This window comes from Lissotriton vulgaris, chromosome 2_1 (genome assembly GCF_964263255.1).
Source record: "Lissotriton vulgaris chromosome 2_1, aLisVul1.2, whole genome shotgun sequence".
NCBI lineage: Eukaryota > Metazoa > Chordata > Amphibia > Caudata > Salamandridae > Lissotriton > Lissotriton vulgaris.
The window spans coordinates 833,209,632-833,236,126 of NC_141687.1; the positions used below are offsets into that span (position 1 = coordinate 833,209,632).

The window sequence follows — 26,495 nt, forward strand, 5'->3', positions numbered from 1 at the left end:
CATTGTTAAACGGCTGGCTCTCATGTAATGCATTCTAATATCCGTGGGCCTAGTTTACACTATTTAAAAAACTGTGTCTTCTTGTGCAGTATGGAATACAATGCAGAGATTTGATAGAGATCTTTTGCTGTGTGGGATACTGAGGGTGCCTTTGTCTGCTGTTTGTGATCTACAGTAGGGATTCTTGTGTTGTATGAGATGCAGACGAGGGAGATGAATGTCAGACTACTGATAACAAAAAATATTGAAACCTAAATATCGGTTGGAAAAATATTACTCTATTGGGCATCAAACTTGTATTATTAATCCCCAAATGTGCCATATTTTGTAAAAAAAATTTAGGAAACTATATTTTTATTAGATAATATTAAGACATGATATCTTGGTACAAGCCCAATTATGGAATGTTAGGCCTTCTTCTTCTGAACGGTGGGGTATGTAGCACAATTTGTAGTGTCTTTCATGATGTGTTGGATGAGGAGCAAGAATTTAATGTATATGTCCTGCCGCAGTAGGGAATAAACAGCAAGGATTCTTCTTGTGCTGTGTGTGAGGGCTTACAGTACCAGATCTTTCCAAAGAGGAGGACTGCCAGTAGACCCTAGTGTGCAGATCACTTAAGGGAGAATATAGGGGTATTTTGTATTTGCTTCGTCGGTTAAGCATAGTCTGTCAGGCTTAGAGGACTGTGCTGCATATATCAGTGTAATGTGCAGACCTATCTCATTAACGAGGCCTTTTTCACAATGGATTACATTTATCATTTATTGCAATATCTTGCCCAAGACTACATTCACCAAGGGAAGCGCATTGCCCATGGAGGAGCTGTTTTCTTGCAGTATTGGAATGCATAACAGGGATTGGTGGGTGTCTGTTCACACTGTGTGAGACATAAAACAGGGATAAGAGGGGGCTTCTCTTGCTGTGTAGGATACAGAATAGGGATTGGAGAGTGTCTTCTCCTTCTTCTTGAGAAACTGAGGAGGGATACAAGGCATGGAATTCATGGCTGTATCCTATTTCAAGGGGGGAATACATAGCAAGGATAGGAGGGTCTCTTTGCTCTGTTTTGCACTGAAAGAAGTGATTTAATGGTTGCGTTTTGTAGGCGTGTTAATCCCGGCTCCCTGAAATACCTCCACCAAAAAAGTGTTGTCCATAGGTTTTCATTTTTGATTTGAGTTTTTGGATCATTAGAGAAGTAATTTAGCTTGGCTAGACATTACTGAAACAGGCTGAATTTTTCTGGGCGACATTTTTAAAAATTTGGTGCAGTGATGATGTAATATTTCAGGAACCATGAGACTTATATACTTCATTTTGGTGACAAAACATAGGTTTTGGGGGTAAAGTAGTCTTATAGAGATAGAAAATAACTCTTCGGAGCAACCCTTCTGCCAGTTTCCAAAATGGCTGCTATAATAGATGAAGAAGAGACATATATATAAAAATGAAAGAAATAATAAAGGTTTTTAATCCTTTTAGGTATACACCAAACAATATATATGATCTGAATATGAAAAAATAATGTTTATCACTCCTGTTTTAGACACATTTTCATAGTTCACTTCATTTATTTGTTTCAGCAATCGCTCATGGTACATTTACAGAATTTTGAACAATTGAGAAGAGCATATCAAATGGGACATCTTTTTGTAGCACATGTTTTGCAAGTACATTTATGTGTAAATTCTGTGGGTCGAGGCTTTAGAAATTTTGTAGGTTTTAGCACCCCATCAATATCTTCCCAACCAAATTCACACAGATCTTTCTCTACAGATGTATGATCCAAAACATTTACACGTCTTCTGATCAAGTAGAACGCTCTTTTAAAATGTCCACGCACAGAATATGACGTCAGTGGAAGGTCACTTAGCGGGACTGATCTCTTGAACTCACTGTACCGAAGATCGTCAAATGTGTTAATATGCCCCATAATGACTTCCGCTCAATACTGACTGGACAGTTTTGCTTCGAAAAATTTCAGCCTCAGTAAGTGTATTGTCTATGCCACATCCACTGAGATAACTGCACACCACAACGCAACTCTTGTCATGTGGAAAACGCCCATCATTGGATAAAGATCATCAAATTCTACTGGATTGCTCTTAAAAATATAAGCTACGATACCGAAAACACATTCATCGCCGAAAATTGGCAGGATAGGCTGGTCTTCAAGCGGAGCACGCACATTTTGGGAATGTATTGGAGCTGTGTATACTGTTGCATAGTTGGTTACTGGAGATGGTATTACTGGTAGAAACCCAACCTTCAGAGCATGAATTCCAGCTCACAGAGGAACTGGCTTTTCTTTCATCCTTCAGTCAGCACTGAATAAGCGATATGATGAATTCAGTAAAATCAGCTTTGCGGACTGCAGCATCAGGTGAAAGAAGATCCATGCCCTCAGCCACTTTGAAACTTTCTGGTAGACTGGAACGTGTTGATGGCTTATAGTGATTTTGCACACATTGGGAAGGCAGTTGGGTTATAAGTTTGCAGCTTAGTTCGTTTATGCCTACAGCTGACACAGCTTGTTTTCCAGCAGCTACTTTATTGGTACAGTCTTAAAAAAGCCCCATGGCAGTATTGTGTGCTGGATGTTGAAGAAAAACAAGAGCTGTCTTCAAAGTCAAAATTATCAAGAGCAGCAATTGTAAATCCTTTCCTGGTAAAGTGACTTGGCAAAGGTGTGCTGTTGGATTCACAAGATTTTACAGCAGGAGCTGCTAACAAGTTCCTGCTCCATATTAAGTCATTATAACTTGTTGATACACCAATTCTATTCATTGAAGTCATTAGCTCTTTACTTTTCCACTCACCATAGATTGCGTGGAAAGTCATCCTTTTTTATGTCTTTTTTATTTTAAAAGTTTTATATAGCGCAAACTTGACCCCTGGGGGTATTAGAGCGCTTTACAATTTGGCAATCACGGAAGGTACATGAAGTAGTAATAGTAAACCAACAGATCAATATACAATCATAACAGTCAAATACAAACAAGAGTGTCCTAGACTGCCTGGGGGGCTGGGGATCTAGGCCAGAAATGTCTTCATCAGTATTGCTTTAATTTCCCTTTTGAAAGAAGCAGTTGAAGGATTCAGTCAGATTTCAGGGGGCAGAGAATTCCAGATTCTCTGTGAGAAGTTTTTTTTAAATGGAATTTCTGTGGTTTGAGCAGTATGGCACCTCTAGAGGATCTAGATCCACCAGTTGAAATATAAGGCTTTTTGGGTCATGCATACAATTTTTGTTGTATCCTTGCTTCATACGGAAGTCAATTTAGGGATTTCAGCTCAGGCATAATATGAGTGTTTCTTTTAGAACCTGTGACTAGCCTTGCAGCAGAGTTGAGAGAGGCCCTTACCGGAACCGTCTTAGATCTGGGAAGGCTGTGCTCCCATAAACCATCTTAGAGATCACTAGGGCTTGCATCGCAGCCTCGAAGTCATTGTGGTGTAGGAAAGGTTTCATTTTCCTTAAGATGCTCAATTGGAAGCTCACTCCTTTGGTGAAAGCACTGATGTGCTTCTGCATGTTCAAACTCTTATCTACCATTATTCCCAATGAGCTTGTGGAAGCAATGATGTTTGGCATGCAGTTGAGAGCTGTTAGTTGATTCATTCATTCTTCGAGTGGCTGGTGACTGTTTGGGTGGGGCGATTAAGAGGAATTCTGTTTTGTGAGCATTTAATTTCAGGTGATTATGGGTCAGTCAACTTTGGGTTTTGTCTAAATCTGAGTTGAGGGACCTGATGTCCTCAGGGGAGGAGGCATTCAGGTACTGTTGGATGTCATCAACATACATTTGACAGTGGATCCTGGATAGTTTCAAAATTTTTGTTAGAGGTGCCACAAATACGTTGAAGAGAGTGGCTGAAAGCGTGGACCCCTGTGGCAGCCCCAGAGTGAGCGGTGAGAGATTAGACAAAGACGGGTTCACCTTGAATCTTTGGGTTCTATCGTGGGAAAATTAGGAGAACCAATTTAGAACGGCCCTTGAAAGCCCCATCCTGTGTTCCATTAGGTCGATTAGGCTGTCATGTTTAACCGTATCAAAAGCTGATGATAAGTCAAGAAGGATCAAAAGGCATGATTTATTCTGATCCAGCCTTCTTAGTAGTTCATCTACAATGTGAGTGAGAGTGGATTCAGTGCTATGACACTGACGGAAGCTGGACTGGAATTGGTCTAGCAGTCGGAATTGTTCTACTTGGTTACATAGCTGGATGCGGACACATTTCTCAAGAGTGCCAGAGTGAGAATGTTGGAAATTCGACGGAAATTGTGAAGATCAGTGTGATCTGTATTTTTTTTTTTTTTTTTTTAGAATAGGTGTGACCTGCCCAGACTTTAGGCAATCCGGAATAGAGCCTTGAAGTAGTGAGGAATTGACTATCTTAGTTCAACGTGGGCGTATGGATATATGATCTCATTGAAGAAGTTCGATGACAAGGGGTCACTAAAGAGGTTGGAGGGTTTCACTGCAGCAAGAGTTTTGAGAATTGAGCTTTAATCCAAAGTTTTGAATACGCTCCAAGAAGCAGTGTTTTTGAGGGGTAAAACACGAGCGGGCGAGGGCACGTCAAACTGAGGGGGAGGGTGATAAGTGGTGTGTTCGATAGGTTCTCCAAAGCTGACCGCAAATCCGATTTGATCCCTGTTGTCTTTTCACAGAAGAAGGCAGCAAATTACTTGCAGTTAGGCTGCGGACAAGGTCTCATTGAGGGAAGGTTAGTGACTATTTGATTGAAGCTTGACGAGTTTTTGGTCGGTTTTTGGCTTGCTCTAGTTTGTTTCCAAAGTAACTAGCTTTAGAGCATCTAATGTGTTTGTTATAGATATTTCTCAATGATCTAAGCTGATTGAGATGTTTGAGGAAGGGAACGGATGTCTACAATCGTTCCGCTAGTCTCAGATTTCGTCTTTCCGATTTGGACTACCATTGTGCCAATGTTTAGAGACAGTGGCTAGGAGGGGGCAAGTTTGGGGATAGAGGGTTAGAAAAATACTGGTCAGGAAGAACCTGCGGAAATAAGGTAGTATTGTGAAGTCTGGAGGTGCAAAATTAAATACCTGGCTAAGAGGAAGCACTGGGGTCGTAGGAATCAAGTTGCTAGCCCAGTTAGGGAGTTCAGATTTTGGGAGTGACATTGATTTGGCTATTGGGAAAGTCTTAGGCACACTAGTAGTATCCACAGTAGTGTACTTGGAGGTCAAGTGTATAGAGGGGGCGAAGGTGTGACTTATGGAGCTTAGTGATTCTGAGCTAGCAGCTCTAGAGAAGTCGTGAGCGTGTAAACTACTTTGGTGATTGCAAGAGAGAGATTCAGACCCACCTGGTGTAGTTGAAGAGTTGCTATTATGTATGTGCCTATGGAGGAGCAAGGAAGGGTAAGGGTAGGGTCAAAGAGATGTTGAGATTATTAGAGGACACACTTTGAGGATGTTGGCGGTTGCCTGAGGAACTAGAGCATCTTTGGGAGGGGGAGGATTCATTGCTAGTCACTGCTCTTGATGATGGGGAAAATATTGTCATAAATGTCCAGGTTGTGGTATGATGATTGGATAAGAATAGTCTCATTGTTGTAAAGGGAGATGGTAGCTTCTACTCTGTACATAGGTGAGGAGGCAACCGTACATCTAAGTCCATGAGGAGTCTTCCTGGATGTGGATTTAGAGCAGTGATTAAAGTGCCATCCTTCATTGAGCATGTCTTTTCGTAAAGAAGATAAGATCACTTATTGTAGCAACTTTTTTCATGCAGGAGTAGGGATTCGAAATAAGGGTTTCTGGGTGAGATTTTAGGAGTCCGTGTTTGAAGCTTTTGGAAGCATTTTTTGTTAGGTTAGGGGGATATTTGATTGTATAAGCATTATGGCCGGGCTGATCCAAATTCATAAGGACAGGTCTTGAGGATTTTGGATCCATATCAGAATTCTACTTCTTTGCTTATATCTTCAAAGCCATCATCAATGCTGTTGGCTTCTGTTTCGAACTCAAGAACTTTAGTTTATAACAGTTTTGCTTAGCTGATATCAACATCAGGCAATCTTGTTGACTCCAATGATTTGCGGAGTTCTGGGGCTTCACAAATGTTGTCATTAAGTCCAAAATTTAAACCTTTCAGGATGTTTCCTAAAATGATTCCTGCTGACTTTACTGCATCCTCTGATCTTATTTTGGCAGCAAGAACTTCAGGTGTCAAATCTACCAAGAACACCATAAGTGGCTCGTTCTTTCTGTTAGCCTGAAAAAAAATAATTCTGTCATTGTACATTCTCACCAGAAAAATCTTAATTTCATTATTATCGATCAATACAGTTTCATCAATCTTGACCATTATTTCTCTGATCACACTGAGTGTGAATCCGTAGCCAGCACTCAAAAGTGGCTTTAAAACTTTGTTTGCTTTTTCAACGAGTGCAAACTTAACTGAAGGCTGACGATTACGTTGCGGCTGGGAGCTCATTGTACATTCATGTTTTCGAATGCATGCACGCATGCAGTTCTGGTGGGCATACAAATCTGCTGCATATACATTCACCTTGCTATTTAGACCAGCTACATGGCTGAAAACCTAATCTTGGAAGAAACTAGCTGCAGATAAAAAAGTTTTGCCCTTTACGACTCACAGACTGTGTACTTTGTTCTTTGCCCTTTGGCTCTTGTTCTGGCTAAACCTCAGTTAACACATTGAGATCCTCTGCTTTCTTGTCAGTTGTTGGATATGACCAATGGGTAGCCAGCGATCTTCTAAGTTGATGGGCATTGAGGGGCATATTATCAAGCAGGGTGTTAAAAATTATCGCTGTTTTAGTGGCAGAAAACTGCTGCTAAAGCGGCGATAATGGGCTTGATAATATGGCCTTGTGAATTCCAATAGAAGCCCATGTTCTGGTGTGAACATGGGCTTCTGTTGGAATTCTCCAGGGCATATTATCAAGCACATTATCGCCGCTTTAGCAGCAGTTTTCTCCCGCTAAAACAGCGATAATTTTAATGCCCTGCTTGATAATATGCCCCTGGGTTTGGTTGTTGTCACTTTCTCAGAAGACTTGGATTCTCGTTATGATTCACTGATTTCTGCTATGTTTTGATACATTTTTTCCAGACATTTTTCCATTGTATGCGACTTGTAGCACTTGTTGTTAAAATTATAAAATGTTTAATCCTCTTCGCCCGTCAGTTTCAATCTTTCTTTTGTGAACTTCATCTTGCCGTATTTCGGCAGCATCTTGAACTCTCTTTTGTCCATCTGCAGTTGATGTTCACTTTTCTTTCGGATAAGTTTGGCATATGATGCATTTTTCTTTGTTGAAGGACACCTCAGATTTTGTTTTAAGCAACACTCTGCCAGGAGGTAAAGATGTTTACAAATTTGAATCAACGCAAAACGTGGAACAAAAACAATATTGAAATAAATTCCCAATATGATGGCTAAAACACATCGTTTTAGAGCCACCATTTTGGAAAATGGTGGCAGGGTTGCACTGAGGAGTTTTTTCTGTTTCTATAAGACTACTTGTCTCCCAAAGCATATGTTTTGACACCAAAATGAAGTATATAGGTCTCATGGTACCTGAAATATTACATTATCCCAGCAAAACATCCACCATTTTTAAAAATGTCGTACAGAAAAATTCGGCTCGGATTACCAATATCTATCCAAGCTAAATTACTTCTCCAATGATAAAAAACACAAATAAAAAATGAAAATCTCTGGACAACAATTTTTTACAGCGGTATATCAAGGGGCCAGGACTATGTGATAACAACATGTTTTGAAGGGTGGTGCCTTTTACTGTTCCGGGGGTTGGAGAGCAACAATTGGATGGTTTGTGTCCATTAGCAGTGTGACATACTGAACTGTGATTAAAGGGTGCCTTCTTGTGGTGTGCTAGATAACTAAAATTGCATAAGGAGGCAGCACAATACAGGCTTAGGATACATGACATAGATTGGTGCGTATCTTCTCTTACAGTGTGAACTACAGAATAGTGGGTGGATTTTTCTCTCACAAGGTCTGAACGTCATACAGAGCAAAGGTGATATGGTTTGTTGGGAGGTTTTGCTGCATGCCTTATACAGAACAGGCATTGGATGATTGGGACTACTGTTGGGTGGGAGTTTCTGATTTGCTGTTGTGTGGGAGATAGTGCTAAAACTGATGATGTTTGTTTGCACTCTGGGATGCGGAGCAGGGATCAAAGTAACTGTGTCCTGTTGCCGAGTGGAATTAAGAATAGGAAAGTTACCCCCAGATGCATCAAGCATCCGTTTTGCGATTCCTTATTAGCGAAAAATAAGGATTCGCAAAATGCTATGCATGAAAAAATCAAAAAAATTTAGCGATTTCTTAAAATTCCTTAATTGCGACTCGCAAATTGCGGATCGCAATTAAGGAATACCTCCCCATTCATTCCTATGGGCCTAGAGGCCCATAGGAATGAATGGGAAGACAATCTCAATTTGCGATTCTCAATTAGAGAATCGCAAATTGAGATTGCAATTTCTAGGGTGCCAGGGTGTCAAAAGGACCCCCTGTTGCACCCCTTAAATCTGCATATGGGTACATCTTGCACACACACATGCCCTAAGTGCATGTGTGTGTATGTAAAATGGAACTTTAAAAAATGCAATTTAGTGCATTTTTCAAAGTTTTTGCAAATTACCATGAAGTTCAACTTCATGGTAATTTGCGACCCCTATTAGCGAAATCGCTATTTTTTTTAACTTTTTTTTTTACTTTAATGCATTGCATTTAAGAAATCTCAATTTGAGATTCCTTAAATGCAATAGCAATTTGAGTAATCGCAATTTTGCGATTTCTTAAATTGCGATTCTTGCATTTGGGATAATGCATCCCAAATGCAAAAATACTGGTCGCAAAGGGGCAGATTCTGAGAATCTGCCCCTTTGTGAGCGGTTTTTAGCTTGATGCATGTATGCCTTAGTGCTTGTTCACTGACAGTGTGGGATACATGGCATGACCTGGATGGTTTATGATTTGCAGCAATGTGACACAGGGTTGGATTGGAGTGCTTGGCTTCTTGCAGTGTGTGAAATAGGCCATGGTTTGCATTGGCAATTCTCCAACAGTATATGGCACAGAATCCAGATTAAAGGGATTGTTCTCTTGCAGTGTGGGAAAGGCATCTGGGATTAAAGGGATAATTCTCTTGCAACATGAGATATTTATTTAGCGACTGGAGATCTTGTTTGCTCTACAGTGTAGGATACATAAATGGGATTTGATGGTGTGTTCTCTCATGGTGGGGAATAAATGCAGCAATTGGAGAGTATCTTCTAAACTAATGTGTTGTATGAAATACAGACATTGACCAGTATGTTTACTGGCAGTATTAGGTAAAAATGAGGGATCAGATAGTTTGTTCCTTCACTCAGTATATGGACTGGAAGGAATACATGTGTAATCCTAGTTTTCCTTCTGGGGAACCTCGCCGAAACCCTCAGCATTGATAATCATAAGCACTGAACTGTTCCTCCCATGTACAGGGTTTCCAGGCTCCTGCATGTAGACAGCATCATTAAATGCATATGATTATCAATGAAGACCTTCCTTGAAGGAGAACAAACTCTCCACGTTAGAGTTTATCACTGAGCTGGGTTTTTTCTCTCTGAGTTTTACCCTGCCTCAATGGTGAGGTCACTTTGTTGGGAAAAAGACAGTTGCAGCAGGTCCATAATGCCATGGGCGCGTGACCGACCTCTGGGCTTTTTCCCCCGTAAAACGATCCCCGACAGCAGGGACCTATGGGTGTCTGTCGTCTGAAAAAACCCACTAATGCCCATTATACATTTGCATTTTTTTTCGATATCAGGGGAGAATTGCGTGCTTTTCCGGTGGCCTAAACAGGAAAAAAAGCTAACAGTCATGGCGTTGATAAGGCCACCCTAATTTTGCCGACACCTTCCAAACTGTGTCCTCAGAGTAAAACCACTATCCCGCTTCAAAATAAGACTGGGAATGTTAGAGGTGGGCACACAGGACCGTTGCCAATTTTTAGCTGCTATCCCATTTTTTTTGTGGAGATTTATATAGCCCGAACTCAACCCGAAGGTATTGGAGAGTTTTACATGAGCACCAGGTACGTTACACAAGGACACATTCATTTTTTTGGTAGGCACAGGGAGATTAAGTGAACTAAATTCAGGTTTAATTTGTTACATTTTTATTTGGGCAATTTTAAAACGTGGGAAAAACCTGATTTAGCCCCTCCCTGTTGTTGTGATCACTTTTCTGTTCAGGACACTATGCACTTTGTTTTGTTTTGTGGGCTTTATTTAGAGCCCAGGAAAAAATATCTGATACCTGTTCTGAAGGAGGCTGGCTTCACACAGGTGAGGCCAGCCCTGCTATACTTACAATCTCTGAACAGCATACGCATTACATTTTGCGTGGCTAATTTTCTGGTGACAGCTGTTAGAACCAAAAAAATGTATCAGAACAATGGGTCTTTTTAATACTGTGCTAATCATTGTATTTAAATTTTGTTAAACACAAAATGAATTTATTATGCCTTTTTATAAAACCCATGTATTCTCTGATTTGTATAATATTGTAAATAGTTTTTAACATGGTATGAAATGTTTTTATCTCTTTGTATGATTTTTAAGTAAATCGAATAAAGATAATTTTGACTGACTGACTGACTGTGATGTGTCAGGATGTGGGGTCAACCCAGAGGCTCAAACCTCGGTTTCCCAGCTCCAAAGTCGGCCTTCTAGCCGTAAAAACCTCATCCTCTCCCATAATCACTGTCCTCTAAATAAGGGGTTTGGTGTGGAATAAAAATGTTTGATTTCAACATTTGTAATCTCAGAGTGTGAGCTGTAGATTATGGACTGGAGCCTTTTACCACTTGCAAAGAGTGAGAATAACGATAGACATGTGTTTGCTAATTGTGTGCGGCGAAGAGCAAGAATGGAAGGGTTTCTTCTATTGCGCTGTGAGATGCATAGCAGAAAGTATATGTTCTCACAATGTACAATACAGAGGAGGAACCGTTCTTTTGCATTACGAGATACACTTCCAGCATGTGCTGTGACAGTGTGGGATAAATACAGAGCAGGGGCTGGTGGTGTTGTAAAACCTCGCTAGGCAATACAGCGAAGAGGGTGGATGGATGGTTTCCGCTGTACTAATAATAGCAGTGAGAATGATCTAATGATCCTTCAATCCTAGTTTAACACCGCGAAGAGAGAAAAAAAGGTCGCACTACTCGCTCTGACCCACAGCCAAAGATAGACCCAGCAGGAGCTGATAAAGCCATTTCCTGGCCCACCTGTCTGCAGGAGATTATGAACAGATTAAGAAACTGCAAAGAGGTTTAGCAGGCTCTCTACACATCACACCAGGGACCTGGCACTGCTCCAGGGACCTGGGCCATTCCTTACAAGGACTTTCTTTCGAGTCATTTCTTAGAGTTGCACAGTTTTGGAGAAGATAGGCAGTGTCGAAGGACATCGCTGAGATGTACTGGGGTTTAAATATGCATTGAGGTTGATTTGGGAGTTCTTTGGAGTGGCCTTAACTACAGAGGGGGAATTAAATCCTTGCATTTCAAATTATAATATCTTTTAAACATGGAAAATACTTCTTTCTGCAGATGTTCGCTATTTTCTTTAACTAAGCATTCAAGTGACAAAAAAGCCACGCTCATAAATTACTGACTAAGTGGCCACCATGGTTGTAAGTGAGACAACACACCCTCCCTTCTTCTCTCTATTTTAAGAATACTAACATGCATTCGGAAAGAGAGGGTTGACTCCTGATCCATAGCAATACCTAAGACCACACTTGGCTATATTATGCATCAATAAATGGCAAGTTGGGCAGTATAATGTAACATTCTCTGGCCGTATGGTTGTGCTATTTTGACATTTTAACACAAATGAATTCGGTCTACCAAAGTTTTATCTTAATAGTACCGGTTGAACACCTGAATACAGCAATTACTTCACCAGTCACATTATCCAAAGTATCTGCTACTGGTACCTCCTGGGGCGCTTTTTAAAGTAACTTTAGACAAGTCTGATCTAGACTCGATTTTTTTTGTTGAGACGTGCCGATTATGGAGTAGATGGTGGAATGTGTGGAAAATGCAATAAATCGATAGCTCTGAGGAAAATGCAGCATTTCTTAGCAGCACAAAAGTATACTTCAAATGGTCTTTTCCATACTTGTTGCATGGAAGTTCACAGCATCATCCCAGCCCCCTTGATCTACACAGCGGACAAATCGAATGGAAATCAATCAGTGTTCCTACTATCAGCGGTGATGCCAAAAATATGCATAGCACCGGAATAAAACTGAAGTTTAATTTCCTTGCGCAGGAGCAGATTTAGACAACGAAAGGGTTTAAATGGCTATATGTGAACAGCTCTGAGCAAGCATGTAAGTATATCTGTGCCAACACCCCGAAACAACAAGTGCAATTTGTGAGTATTTCGGGCTCCTTTTAGGGGAATTCTTTGCAACTATTCAAGCGAGGCCTTTGCTTGACAGACGAATGCTCATCGCTTTGTGTAGTGTGGGTTTGGCCCTCTTCTATCCCAGGCACAGCTGAAGCGCCCCAGAGCCTTCCATGCACCACACCTGCACCTTAGATCTGCACCTAGACCTTTCCCGATGCAGACATTCTCCACTGGTATAAAGCTCAAAGTCTTCTCTGTGCAACATCTGCTCCACGAATATCTATCACAGCTATCCCTAAATCACACCTGCTCCACGGATATCTACCAGAGCTATCCCTAAATCACACCTGCTCCACGGATATCTGCCCCACGCCTGCTTCATATTTCTGCACTCACAGGTCTCCGGGCTGCACACCTGCTCCGCAGATATATGCCCCTAGAACCTTCCCTGCTGCACAGTATCTCCACGGAATTCTCCCTGCACTATGTCCCTCCATGGTTCTGCACCGAGAGCTTTCCTGAACCAAGCCATTTCTACAGATATCTGTTCCCAGACTCTTCCCTGCACCATATCTGCTCTACGGACCTTTGCTCCACATCAATGCTTGCACCAACCTGCTCCACAGTCTGCATCCAGAACTTTCCCAGCAGCACACCTGCTTTACAGATATATGACCCAAGGACCCTTCCTGCACCACACCATCTCCACGGATATCTACTTCAGAACTGTGCTTGAGCTATATCAGCTCCACAGATATCTGCCCCGAAGGCTCTCCCTGCACCACGCATGCTCCACAAATCTGCACCCTGCGCTTTTCTGACAGCACATCTGTTCCCTGGATATTTGGCAACAGACTTTTCTCGGTGCCACAGATCTGCACCCACAGCTTTTCCAGCAGCACACTTGCTGCACGGATATCTGTCCCCAGAGCATTCACTCCACTACGCGTGCTCCATATGTCTGCATCCGGAGCTTTCGTGGTAGTACACATGCTAAACAGATATTTGCCCCAGAGCCTTTCCTGCACCAAGCCTAGTCCACGGATTTCTGCCCAGAAAGCTCTCCCTGCACGCACCATGACTGCTCCACGGTTGTATACCTAGACCTTTTCTACATCACATCTGCCCCACAGATATGTACACCCAGATCCTTCCATGCATCGCTCCAGCTCTATGGATATCTCTCCCCAAAGTTATCCCGTAAGCATAACTGCTCTACTGATATCTTCACTAAGAGCTTTTCCTGCACTGCACCTGCTCCACAATATCTACCAGAGAGCTTTAACTCTTGAACACCTGCTCTACAGGTCTACATTGAGAACTTTCATGGCAGCACACCTGCTCCACAAATATATGCCGCAGAGCCTTTCCTGTGCACACCTGCTACACAGATATTCGTCATATTTGCCCTGGATCTACCCCTGCACCACTCCACCTTAATAGATATTTGCACCAAGAGCTCACCTTGTACCACATCTGCTCTACATATCTGCACTCAGAGCTTTCCTGACAGCACGCCTGCTCCCTCGATATCTGCACCCCCACACACATCTGCTCCCTCGATGTCTGCCGCTCCGCAGCACATCTGTCCACAAATATCCGCCTCAGAATTTTTTCTACACCACACCTGTTTTATGATATCATCCCGCAGATCTATACTTGCATCACACCTGATTATTGAATATCTGCCCCACAGTTTTCCCTCCACTACTTCTGCTCCCAGGATTTCTGGTCTGAGAACGTTTCCTGCACCACACCTGCTACCCGCATAAGTGCAATTAGAGCTTTCCTTGAACCTCACCCCCTCCCCAGCTTTGGCCTCTAGAACTTTCCCTGCACTACACCTGCTCCCTACATGGCAATCCTCTGAGCTTTCCCTGCAGAACAATTTGCTTCCCGGATATCTGATCCTAGAACATTATTATACATAACACCTGCTCTCCAGACATCTTCGCCTACAGCTTTCCCTGCATCTCTCCTGTTCCACAAACGTCTGCAGCCAGTATTTTCCCTGCATCGTGCCTACTCCCAAAATATCTGCCTTGATGTGTTGCATTAACTAATAGCATTCTGCACTGCTTCAAATGCCTTATTTATGCTCCCCAGATATCTAAAACTAGAGCTTTCCCAGTATACCACCTGCCCCCAGATTTACCCACTAACAGCATCCCTCGTGCCCTACCTGTTCCTAAATTCCATCATGACCCATTTCCTCTCCAGATATCTGCAACTAGAGTTTCCAGTGTGGCTCACTTTTTGCTGAAGTAGATAATTTGAGGAACATGCCACATCCACTTCAAGAGGTGTCTGCAACTAGTTCCCCAGGGCCCCAGATATTTTCACTTAGAACACACCTCATGCTCCTTCTGCTCCCTAAATATCCGCCCCCAGGGTTTTCTTAGTCACCTACCTCTTCCCACATGTCTTCAGGTAGAGCTTTCACAGTCACTCACACTATACCATGGATATCTGCACGCTGGTATTTTCGAGTATCCCACCTTTTCCACAGGTAGCTGCACCTAAATTGTCCACATGCCAAAACCTGTTCCCAATATATCATGATCCACATTTTCCTTAGCACCACAAAGGTTGCCAAGATATGTGCACATTGAATATATACAGAACCACATCTGCTCTCCTCCAGATATCTGCATCCAGGATTTCCCCAGTGATACTCCAGCTTAGTACACATTTGCGGCTGAGTTTCTATAGCGCAGTTCCTACACCACAGACATCTGCCCCTAGAGTTACTCATATACCAGACGAGACCCCCGAAGTTCTAGGCACCCGGAGGGATACTTTTTGGACTTCAAATGCAGTCCTGTCCTTGGGCATGCTTTGTGGGATAATCCTCCTTGGCCCCATCCAATCCAGCGATCAAAGATAGAAGATATTGCTGTGCAGGTTAGAATGGAGTGGAATTTCTTCTTCAGGACAAGCCGACTCCTCAGATGAAACTGCAGAGTTTCCATTGGGCAGGAGACCAAGCCCTGGGATTTCAGGATGTGGGCCTGTGACGACACAACCATTTCCTACCTATGAGAGAGAAGAAACCCAAAGAAAATTACATGCTTGAAGAAATACAGTTCTTTTGAGAGTAGTGCATATATATAATAAGAATATTTATCGTGTATAGGCACAACACAAGATGAATATCTCCTGGCTATTTATAGTGACGTGCCATGGTTACTCAACCGAATGGTACTCATTTTATCCACCTCAGTAAGATTTAGAGTGTTTGCGCATCAGCAGGCTCTGGACTTGTAGCCTGCAGGTAGCACACATATATCTACAGATAGCTCTCAATTCACTGAGCTATCTGAATTTAAAGTTAACAGACGATGGAATAGGCATAAATAAATAAATAAATAATACCTATTCCATCGTCTGTCGGCTTCCCCCCTGCTGCATCCTGCACCGCCCCAACGCGTTTACCTGTGGCTCACGCCGCTGCTTAAGGCTGTTCTCGCTAGATTGTTTTCACCAACAGCACTCGATGAAAAGAAAATTACACATGGTTGCACAACAAATACTGGTTTGAAATAACCATTGTAATAATTGAATTTAGGCTAATTAGTGGGCTTTCAGTGTGACAATACCATGTGGCAAACAGTATTTTGTTTATGTTTGTGTTGACTCTGCATATATAATGCCACCAAAACGCATATGCATATACAGATCCTTCCTCCCAGGAAAGGAAAAAGCTGGTCGCACTCACGTCAGTGGATTTTGCAGTTTTTCTTTTATTTTTCAAAAGTTCATAGTTAGGTTAAAGGCAGGCGATCTACGCGTGTCGGTCTCAGCATAAGACCTTGGTCACGATCAAGATGGTAATTGACAAAACCAGTACTAATACTTTGAATTTGCTGATGTCATTTCCTGTCTCTTTTTTGTCTCCACCTCTAAGAATTATGAGAGATGTAGTCCACATGAACCATTCCTTTTTGTTACAGTGCACAGTGAAAAACGACATTTTTAGCAAACAGTGATGGTGATTATTAACTTTAAAAACACAACAAATAATTATTTTTATCTTTTTATTTTTCAATCAATCAATGCATTTATATAGCGCGCTACTCACCTGGAGGGTCTCAAGGCGCTTGGGGAGGGAGGGTCCGCTACTGCTCGAACAGCCAGGTCTTGAGCTGCTTCCTGAAGGTGAGGTGGTCATGAGTCCGGCAGAGGTGGGTCGGGAGGGAGTTCCACGTCTTGGCGGCCAGGTAGGAGAAGGACCTTCCTCCTGTGGTGGCCCTTCGGATGCGGGGGACGGCGGCGAGGGCGTGGTTGGTCGAACGGAGCTGGCGTGAGGGAGTGTAGAAGCTGTTGAGGTATCTTGGGCCTTGGTTGTGTAGGGCCTTGTGTGCGTGGGTGAGGAGTCGGAACGTGATTCTCTTGTTGACCGGGAGCCAGTGCAGGTCTCTCAGGTGTCCGGAGTGTGGCTGTGACGGGGGATGTCGAGGATGAGTTTTGCTGAGGCGTTCTAGATCCGCTGGAGTCTCTTCTGGAGTTTGGCAGTGGTTCCGGGGTAGAGGGAGTTGCCGTAGTCCAGTCGGCTGGTGACGTGGGCCTGGGTGACCGTCTTCCTGGTCTCGGTGGGGATCCACCGGAAGATCTTACGTAGCATGCGCAGGATGTTGAAGCACGATGAGGAGACGGCGTTGACTTGTCTGGTCATGGAGAGGGAGGAGTCCAGGATGAAGCCCAGGTTGCGTGCGTGGTCAGTCGGTATGGGTGCGCTGCCCAGGGCGGGGGGCCACCAGGAGTCGTCCCAGGCGGTGGGTGACGAGCCCAGGATCAGGACTTCCGTCTTGTCTGAGTTCAGTTTCAGGCAGCTGTTCTTCATCCACTCGGCGACGTCTTTCATCCCTTCGTGTAGGTTGGCTCTGGCGGTGGCGGGGTCGTTGGTGAGGGAGAGGATCAGCTGGGTATCGTCGGCGTAGGTGATGATGTTGAGGTTGTGTTGGCGTGCGGTCGCCGCAAGGGGGCTCATGTAGACATTGAAGAGGGTGGGGCTGAGCGAGGAGCCTTGAGGAACGCCGCAGATGACTTCGGTGGCTTCTGATCTGAACGGGGGGGAGGCGGACTCTCTGTGTCCTTCCGGCGAGGAAGGAGATGATCCAATCAAGGGCCTTCTCTTGGATTCCGACATTGCTGAGGCGCTGCACTAGGGTGCCGTGGCAGACAGTGTCGAACGCCGCGGAGAGGTCCAGGAGGATGAGGGCCACAGTCTCCCCGTTGTCGAGCAGGGCTCAGATGTCATTGGTGGCTGCGATGAGAGCGGTCTCAGTGCTGTGGTTGGCCCTAAAGCCAGACTGCGAGTGGTCGAGGGATCCGTTCGTCTCGGGGAAGGCGGCCAGCTGCTTGTTGACGGTCTTCTCGATGACTTTGGCCGGAAACGGGAGGAGCGAGATGGGGCGGTAGTTTTTGAGGTCGGTGGGGTCTGCTGATGGTTTCTTCAGTAGAGCGCTGAGTTCGGCGTGCTTCCAGCTCTCCGGGAAGGTGGCGTGTCGAAGGAGGTGTTGATGATGTCCCGCAGGTGGGGTGCGATGATGGCTTCGACTTTGTTGAAGACGTGGTGGGGGCAGGGGTCGGTAGGAGATCCGGAGTGGATGGAGTTCATTGTGCGTTGGGTTTCTTCGGTGTTGATCAGGGTCCAGACGCGGAGGGTGGTGGTGGGGGGTGCCGGTGCGGTCGTGGGGTGCGTCGGCTGTGTGCTGAAGCTGTTGTGTATGTCTGCGATCTTGTTGTGGAAGTAGGAGGCGAGGGAGTTGCAGAGGTCTTGTGATGGGGTGATGTTGTTGTTTCCGGCGTTGGGGTTGGAGAGCTCTTTGACGATGTTGAAGAGTTCCTTGCTGTTGTGTGCGTTGTTGTCCAGTCGTTCCTTGAATGAGGTTTTCTTGGTGGCGTGGATCACTTGGTGGTGTTTTCGAGTGGCGAGCTTGAGGGTGGTCATGTTGTCTGGTGTTGGGTTTCTGCGCCAGGTTCTCTTGAGGGCTTGGCAGTTCTTCTTGGAGCTCTTGAGTTCGTTGGTGAACCATGGTGCTTTCTTACTGCTGGGTCTGCTGGGCGGGGTCCTCAGTGGGGCTAGGTCGTCTGCGCACTTGGTGATCCACATCGTGAGGTTGTTGGCGGCCTGGCTGGGGTTCGCTGAGCTGGCGGGGGGTCCTGGCTCAGGGATGCGGCAAGCTGGTCGGCTGTGATCTTGTTCCAGTTTCTGCGTGCAACCTGTGGCTGGTGGTGGTGGATCGTGTTCTTCCTGAAGCTGAAGTGGACGCAGCTGTGGTCCGTCCAGTGGAGTCCTGTGGCGTGGCTGAAGGTGACGTCCTTGCTGGAGGAGAACATCCCTTGTGAAGGTGCTCTTAAGGCGGTCACATGGTTCATTGAGACAGATCAAGTGGATTGTAACCCCAAATTTATTATTGATTGCCTAACCATTGTTCTTACAGAAAACATCTTTGAATTTCGTGGCACCTTCTTCAGACAAACGAAGGGTGTCAGTATGGGCGCTTCATGCGCACCGACCATAGCGAATATTTATGTAGCACACTTTTAACACCAATTTGTTTTTAAGGAGGAGGCCCCTTTTTCTGAGACTACCCTGAAATGGTCAAGTTACATAGATGATATTATCTTCATCTGGGATGATAAGGAAGATACTTTGTCAGAATATATTCAATGGTTGAATTTGTGCGATGATAATCTCCAGTTCACCTTACATTGCAGCAATGTCCAAATTGAATTTTTGGACATTATGATCAAACATGAAAATGGTCAATTATACGTTGATCTATACCCCAAACCTACGGCACGCAACACCATTTTACACCATACAAGCTTCCACCCCTTGAAACAAAGAAATGGGATCCCTTTTGGTCAATTTTTGCGACTACGTCACAATTGTACCAAATTAGTGGATTATGATCAGAGAGCTTGTGAGATGAAAATAAAATTCACAAATCGAGGCTATCCCCATCGCGTCGTCTGCGACGCCTATAAACGTGCACGATTCTATGGCCGTCAGCATTTATTGGCTGGCAACTCCAACACCAAAGACACCAATCTTGTCTTTGTCACGAGACATTCTGTCCTTAATGAGCAAATCCGACAGATCATATGCTCAAACTGGCATTTGTTGAATTCTAACAAATTACATCATGAAACCATACAGAAGCCCATGTTTGCTTACCGCAAAAATAAGAACATTAAAGATCTAATAGTCAGATCACGCATGCCCACTCCTAAACTACCAATACAACATAGTATTGTTGACATGCTACCAATTCAAGGAAACTTTAAATGCGGAGTATGCAAATCATGTCCTCTACCTATAGAAACTAAGTCAATATGCCACAATGGTGTAACTGTAGAAAGCAAGGGTATTACCAACTGTAAATAAAAAAACATTGTATATCTGCTGTTATGCCCTTGCCAGAAAGCATATGTTGGAGAAACTTCTCGGACTATGAATGTCCGACTCACAGAGCACAGATAGGCCATTCATACACCGAAATTAGCAGCTCAGATGGTATGTCATTTTCATGAACATCATCATTCGGTTGAGGACATACGTTGGTTTGTGCTAGAAAAGATTACATCGACAGCAGGGATCTGCTGTGATAAAATAAGAAAGAAACGCGAGGTATACTATATTTTCATGCTGGACACTGTGTCCAATGGACTAAATTCAGCAATACCTTGGGACCAAGCAATTATCTGAAATCTTTTTCTTTCACTTCTTAATACACTCTGTATAAAGTATAAAGTATAAATTAATTGCTGAAATACATGTGATGTATTACATACGTTACATATATAATTATATAACTGTACACATCCTGAGTGACTGTTTTAGTTTACTGTATATAACAACCGTTGCTGCTTTTTCATCTTGCTGCTGTTTCAGGTGATTATGTATAACACCCTTTGTAGCTGTATTAAACATATTGCTATTTCTGGCCATTCCTCATAGGTCATTATCGAATTGGATATAATCATATAAATGTATCCTTGTGCTCTGATCTGTATGTCACTAATTATGGTTCGTTTACACTGTTTCTAGTTTCTTCTTCTTATTTTTTTATTATTTACACTTATAGTCTGGCTTACATATCGGCATCACTTTAGTGTTCTCACCATTGAAGTCGTTGTGTATTTTTCCGGTATATTCCTGGGCTAGTTGTTTGTGTATATTTTTTTATTTAAATCTTATAGTCTGTCGTTTATTCTTAATAGTATTCCGGTTAGTCCTCTGTTTATTTTCTTGGTTACACACATAGCCGGCTGGTTGGCTTTCTAGCCTACATCTTTATCGTTAGGTTTAGTCTCTTGTCTGTTTTTATCATTTTTCATCTTTCTTTCGCGAGTCCTTCGTCGCTGTTTTTGGCTTGTTACTTTTTTCATTATGTATAAAAATGGCGCCTTTGAAAGCGCCCGTGTCGACTTTGGCCGCAACCCCGCCCTCCCCTCTTTTTTTTAATATGGACATAATTTGAAACGAGCCATACAGGACTACGAGGGCCACACTCTCCGTTTACCGCTAAACTATCCAGGTATGTCACGAGCCTTTTTAGTATTTCATTTGGCGCGTTGACGGCTAACTTTGCATAGCTAACACGGGGTTGCACTTATGTGTGTTTTCTTTTTAACAAACGAACTTGTATTGAATTTCCCTGACTCTGTCTGCAGACATCAGGAGCCTGTATAATGCAAGACTCAATTTCTATCAGCTTATTTTTGGGTTTTGTTTAAATATCGCTTACACTCTTTGGGTAATTCTCGTTTCGTTTTTTCACCCAATACTTGGCGCTTCAACATAGATGTTCGTTTTATTACTTGCACGATTTTCTTCTTGTACATAGAACTGTATAAATTTAACAAAACTTCGTCTGTTCTATGTAATAGTGCCTTTACCAATATGAAGATGTAATACAGAGGCACACGCACTTATAATACGATTTTTTTCGTGTAAATAGTAGTGCTCGTAGTGAAAGACACTTGGTCTGTTTTATGCTTACGCATTATGTGGATTTCACACAGAGGTGTATGTACCTAAAAATACTCGGTTTTATTTCAGATATCCGCTCAACATCACATTAGCAATCTTTTGTCCTTTGGTCGTTGCCAAGTCGTGTCATCAAGGTATCTATATTGTCTATGTGAATTATTTTTTGACTTTCCCTCCCGTTTTCTTTTTATGCTATATTAGAATATATGACTTACAGCTAGTGTCTTTTCTCTATAGATTACCTGTCTACATCTGATGCTCCTTGTGTCGACACTGTTACGCCTTTACATAATTTGGCGAGTTACGTGTATATAAGAAGATTATTGTGAGATTCATCCTACCTTTGAGGTATATAGACATTAAACACAATTATTGGTTTGAAAATGCTATGCACCAGTAATCTTCATGGTCATCTATGCACTTCTTCTAAAGTCCATATTGTTTTTTTCTATTTTTAATTCGCTATTAGGAAATATCATCCTAGTTTTCTGTCAACATTGTCTTAGTGTTTTTACACTGGATTCCGGTAAGTGTTGACAGATGTGCTCATGGTGGTTAGTTATCTTTTCTGAATCTACACTTATTTCTGGGATCTATGGATGTTATCTCCTCTTCCCGATTCTTTGGCTACTTCAGCGTTTTTTGTCTTTCCTTGACACATCTTCTCGCTCTATGGTCTGCTTTAACTCACTCACCTTTGGAGACATCTTATTTCTTACATCTAGTCAAAGGGATTCTCATCTGGGTCTTTTTTCTGCTCATTTGTTACACTTATGATTTTTCATGACGTTATTAATATATATACTTTTTATTGATGCTGGGCCATTTTATCTGCCCGTTATTGTGTCTTTTTCACACTCTCCTCTTCCTCTTTCTCTCCCCCCCCTTTTCTCTCAAACAGGAATATCTGTCTTCGATGATTGGGTGTTTTTAAACATTTCTTCCAATTCATGTTGTGTGTATGTAAGTATTATATATGTTTTTTTTAATGTTGGTACATAACTCTTTTAGAGATTAGCAGGACGTTTATGTGTTTCCATCCAATTATGACTCTCCATATGGGCCTTTTTCTTTAATAATGAAACACAATATGCATTTATATGTCTAGGTTCCTGTTATGCTAATGATACATTTCTGTATAAATCTTAGAGTGAGACTGATGATTTTTTCTGTCGATTTTTGTGCAAACTTTTTGATCTATTGATCAAATATGTGTCATGTACATAGTAGTTAAATGTATATATATTTGATATGTGGCTTTGTTAATATAATGTACATAGTTGTGTATATGTGAATCCGTTTTTCCAATCTTCATTGAATAAGACTGTAATTTCAAAGGTGTAAGGTTTTAACAAACATTGTTGCCTTATGATGCCCACTGTAGATATTTGACTTTCACCTATATATTTTTTAATTGTAGTGCAATAGAAGGTCACCTGATAAAGGCTGCCAAGCTGAAAAGCACGTAGTGTTTATCTACCGCATTGCCTCCATCGTCTTTTATGTCTAATGCTATGTATATGTGTGTTACGTGTTTTTTTATGAATTTCTGTAATGCTGCTACATGAATAATGGATCATGCTTGGAACGCATAATAGTATGAAATATAATAAATAATTGCAAAATAAGCTTTTTTGAATAATAAAATTGAAAAATCTTTTCACTAAGTTAGTGATTAGTCATTTTCCTGTGGGTAGCAAATAATATTTTCAATCAGTTGTAGATTGTTTCATAGTGTGTCCTTACTTGGCTATAGACCTTTTCCAAAGTTATTGTATTTTCCCTATGTGTAGCAAGTACATTAGTAAATAGGGGTCCCCTACTTCTAAAACAGTTTATTCTCATAGCCCATTCTATGAGGGGATTTTTTGTCTTTGTTTAGTTATATGGTTAATGATATTTTTGTGTTCACTGTCTGATCAGGTTGTTCAATACACATGTATGTCATTATTATTGCATAGATTGTATTCTAGCCACATGTCCTTCATCACATATTTTCTTGCTCATTGAGTTGTTTGCTTCACTTCTTCTCTTTTCCTTTTTTATGTTATACTACATTCCAGTTTCAACTTAGAGACTACTATCCATAGAGTTCTCTCCATTTATTAAGGCCAATATTGGTCACTAGAAATTACATTTTTTGTTCCCTTTTAGCAATCAGCTTCCTTAGGCCATAAATAGTTCTTAATATGGCAACCTTAAAAACGTTCGGCTTCAGTGATGCTGACTTTATGTCTATGGTAGGGACATCTACCTCTTTCAATAATAGAACCTCCAATGACATAGGAATCAATGAAGAACTAGTGAAACTTTTAGCTCTAAGAAAGAAAACTAAACGAATAGAGCTACATGGTGAATATATGCTCCAATATCTTAGAGCAGGAATAATCCCTCAGGGCTTACAAATTAAAAACATCCCTGGGCTTTTTGCTCATATAAAGGAATTTTTAGAAAAATGGTCGCAAATAGCGAATCGTTGTTCACGAGATCTCATGATGCTGATAGTAGAAACTGCAAAAGATCTCATTCTGCAACTATTAAAAGAGATCTCTGAGTTAGAAAGCAAAATTAAATCATCCCCAGCAATAATTGATGCAAAAAAAGCTCTTGATGATATTGACCTTGAACTAAGCTCATACAATGATTACCTAACAAAAAGGAAAAAAGATAAATTACAGAAAGACATTAGATATTTTAGCAGGGAACGAATATATCCGTATCTTGCTGACAGATTCTATACCCAACCTGATGATACAAACTTTGATACGACAACATATCAACCATCTACTAGACCTTATTATAAAAAGGTCACTACGTTTTCCAACACGTCAGATTATGACAGTGACGGGGGCTCCTTCTCTTCTGACCAAAGAGGGCTGAGATATACTCCTCGATATAATCAAGGAGGCCGGCCTTTTTTAGGGAGGCGCAACCCATACAGGGGCAGTTGGAGGTCACGGTATAAGAATCAACATCCGCAACAATACTAAAAACCTATGCAATATCAACCTCATGACCAATATCCACACCAATACCAGGGACCTCAGCTATTCAATCACAACCAGTTTTTGGAAACCAGGAATGCCCGATATTGGAGGCAATAGATACCATTCTCATCTTTAGCAAGACAAGCTTTAATCAACCAAGTCTATCTTTATTGTCAAAAGGACTTTCTTTTGTTCCCCATTCGGGCCTAAATAAATTTGAACTCTTTTCGGATCTTATGGCATTTCTCTAAAAGGTCCGCCTCAAGTTCTTCTTAGCAGAAAATACATCTACCTGCCAAGGAGTTAATAAATGCGGTCTAGCACCTAAATCTTACTTCACGCCCACTCTGGAAGAAGTGGTCCCGGAGGTCAGGATATTTGAAAAGGTTGTTTACAATAAACTTCTATTAGCTACTAAATATATCCCTAGAACTCCCTATAACATTTCAAATGAAGAATATCAAGCCTTAATCAATTTCAAAGATTCAACAGCTATTACCATCAAAAGCTATGATAAGGGGGGCGGCATAGCCATCATGGACACCCAAAACTATATCACCAAAATTGAGGACATGTTGTATGACACTAGGTTTTATACCAAAATTACTAAAAATACCACCTCTAATATTAAGTCTAAAATACTCCGCCTGACCACACAAGCCTTGAATAATGACATAATGTGTCAAAAAGAATATGACTACCTTAATATAGAGAACCCCAAATTGGCTTGCCTATATGGTATCCCGAAAGTCCATAGGAACGCCTTGGATCCTCCTTTGAGACCGATCGTTAGCACGATCGGCTCGGTCACTGAGCCGATCTCAAAATACCTTGATGCCATCTTGCGTCCTTATATACAATACATACCTGGCTACATAAAAGACACCTGCCAAGTAATCAATCTGTTAGAAGGTATGCCCTATAACCAACATAGACAATGGTTAGTCACCTTGGATGTAGAAAGCCTTTATTCAAACATCCCTTGTGAAGGTGCTCTTAAGGCGGTCACATGGTTCATTGAGACATATCAAGTTGATTGTAACCCCAAATTTATTATTGATTGCCTAACAATTGTTCTTAAAGAAAACATCTTTGAATTTCGTGGCACCTTGTTCAGACAAACGAAGGGTGTCAGTATGGGCGCTTCATGCGCACCGACCATAGCGAATATTTATGTAGCACACTTTGAACACCAATTTGTTTTTAAGGAGGTGGCCCCTTTTTCTGAGACTACCCTGAAATGGTCACGATAAATAGATGATATTATCTTCATCTGGGATGATAACGAAGATACTTTGTCAGAATATATTCAATTGTTGAATTTGTGCGATGATAATCTCCAGTTCACCTTACATTGCAGCAATGTCCAAATTGAATTTTTGGACATTATGATCAAACATGAAAATGGTCAATTATACATTGATCTATAGACCAAACCTATGGCATGCAACACCATTTTACACCATACAAGCTTCCACCCCTTGAAACAAAGAAATGGGATCCCTTTTGGTCAATTTTTGCGACTACGTCGCAATTTTTACCAAATTAGTGGATTATGATCAGAGAGCTTGTGAGATGAAAATAAAATTCACAAATCGAGGCTATCCCCATCGCGTCGTCCGCGACGCTTATAAACGTGCACAATTCTATGACCGTCAGCATTTATTGGCTGGCAACTCCAACACCAAAGACACCAATCTTGTCTTTGTCACGAGACATTCTGTCCTTAATGAGCAAATCCGACAGATCATATGCTCAAACTGGCATTTGTTGAATTCTAACAAATTACATCATGAAACCATACAGAAGCCCATGTTTGCTTACTGCAAAAATAAGAACATTAAAGATCTAATAGTCAGATCACGCATGCCCACTCCTAAACTACCAATACAACATAGTATTGTTGACATGCTACCAATTCATGGAAACTTTAAATGCGGAGTATGCAAATCATGTCCTCTAGCTATAGAAACTAAGTCAATATGCCACAATGGTGTAACTGTAGAAAGCAAGGGTATTACCAACTGTAAATCAAAAAACATTGTATATCTGCTGTTATGCC

The 26,495-nt window shown here is 41.9% G+C and overlaps 1 protein-coding gene across 1 annotated transcript in view; it reads right to left on the reverse strand.

Moving 5' to 3' along the window:
- Nucleotides 1–15,319: 15,319 nt before the first annotated feature.
- Nucleotides 15,320–26,495, reverse strand: part of LOC147731244 (aryl hydrocarbon receptor-like) — a 932,672-nt gene continuing 921,496 nt past the window's right edge. The window contains exon 10 of the mRNA XM_086954170.1: nt 15,320–15,478. Coding sequence (XP_086810296.1) covers nt 15,320–15,478 — 159 coding nt within the window. The remainder of the gene's footprint in view (nt 15,479–26,495) is intronic.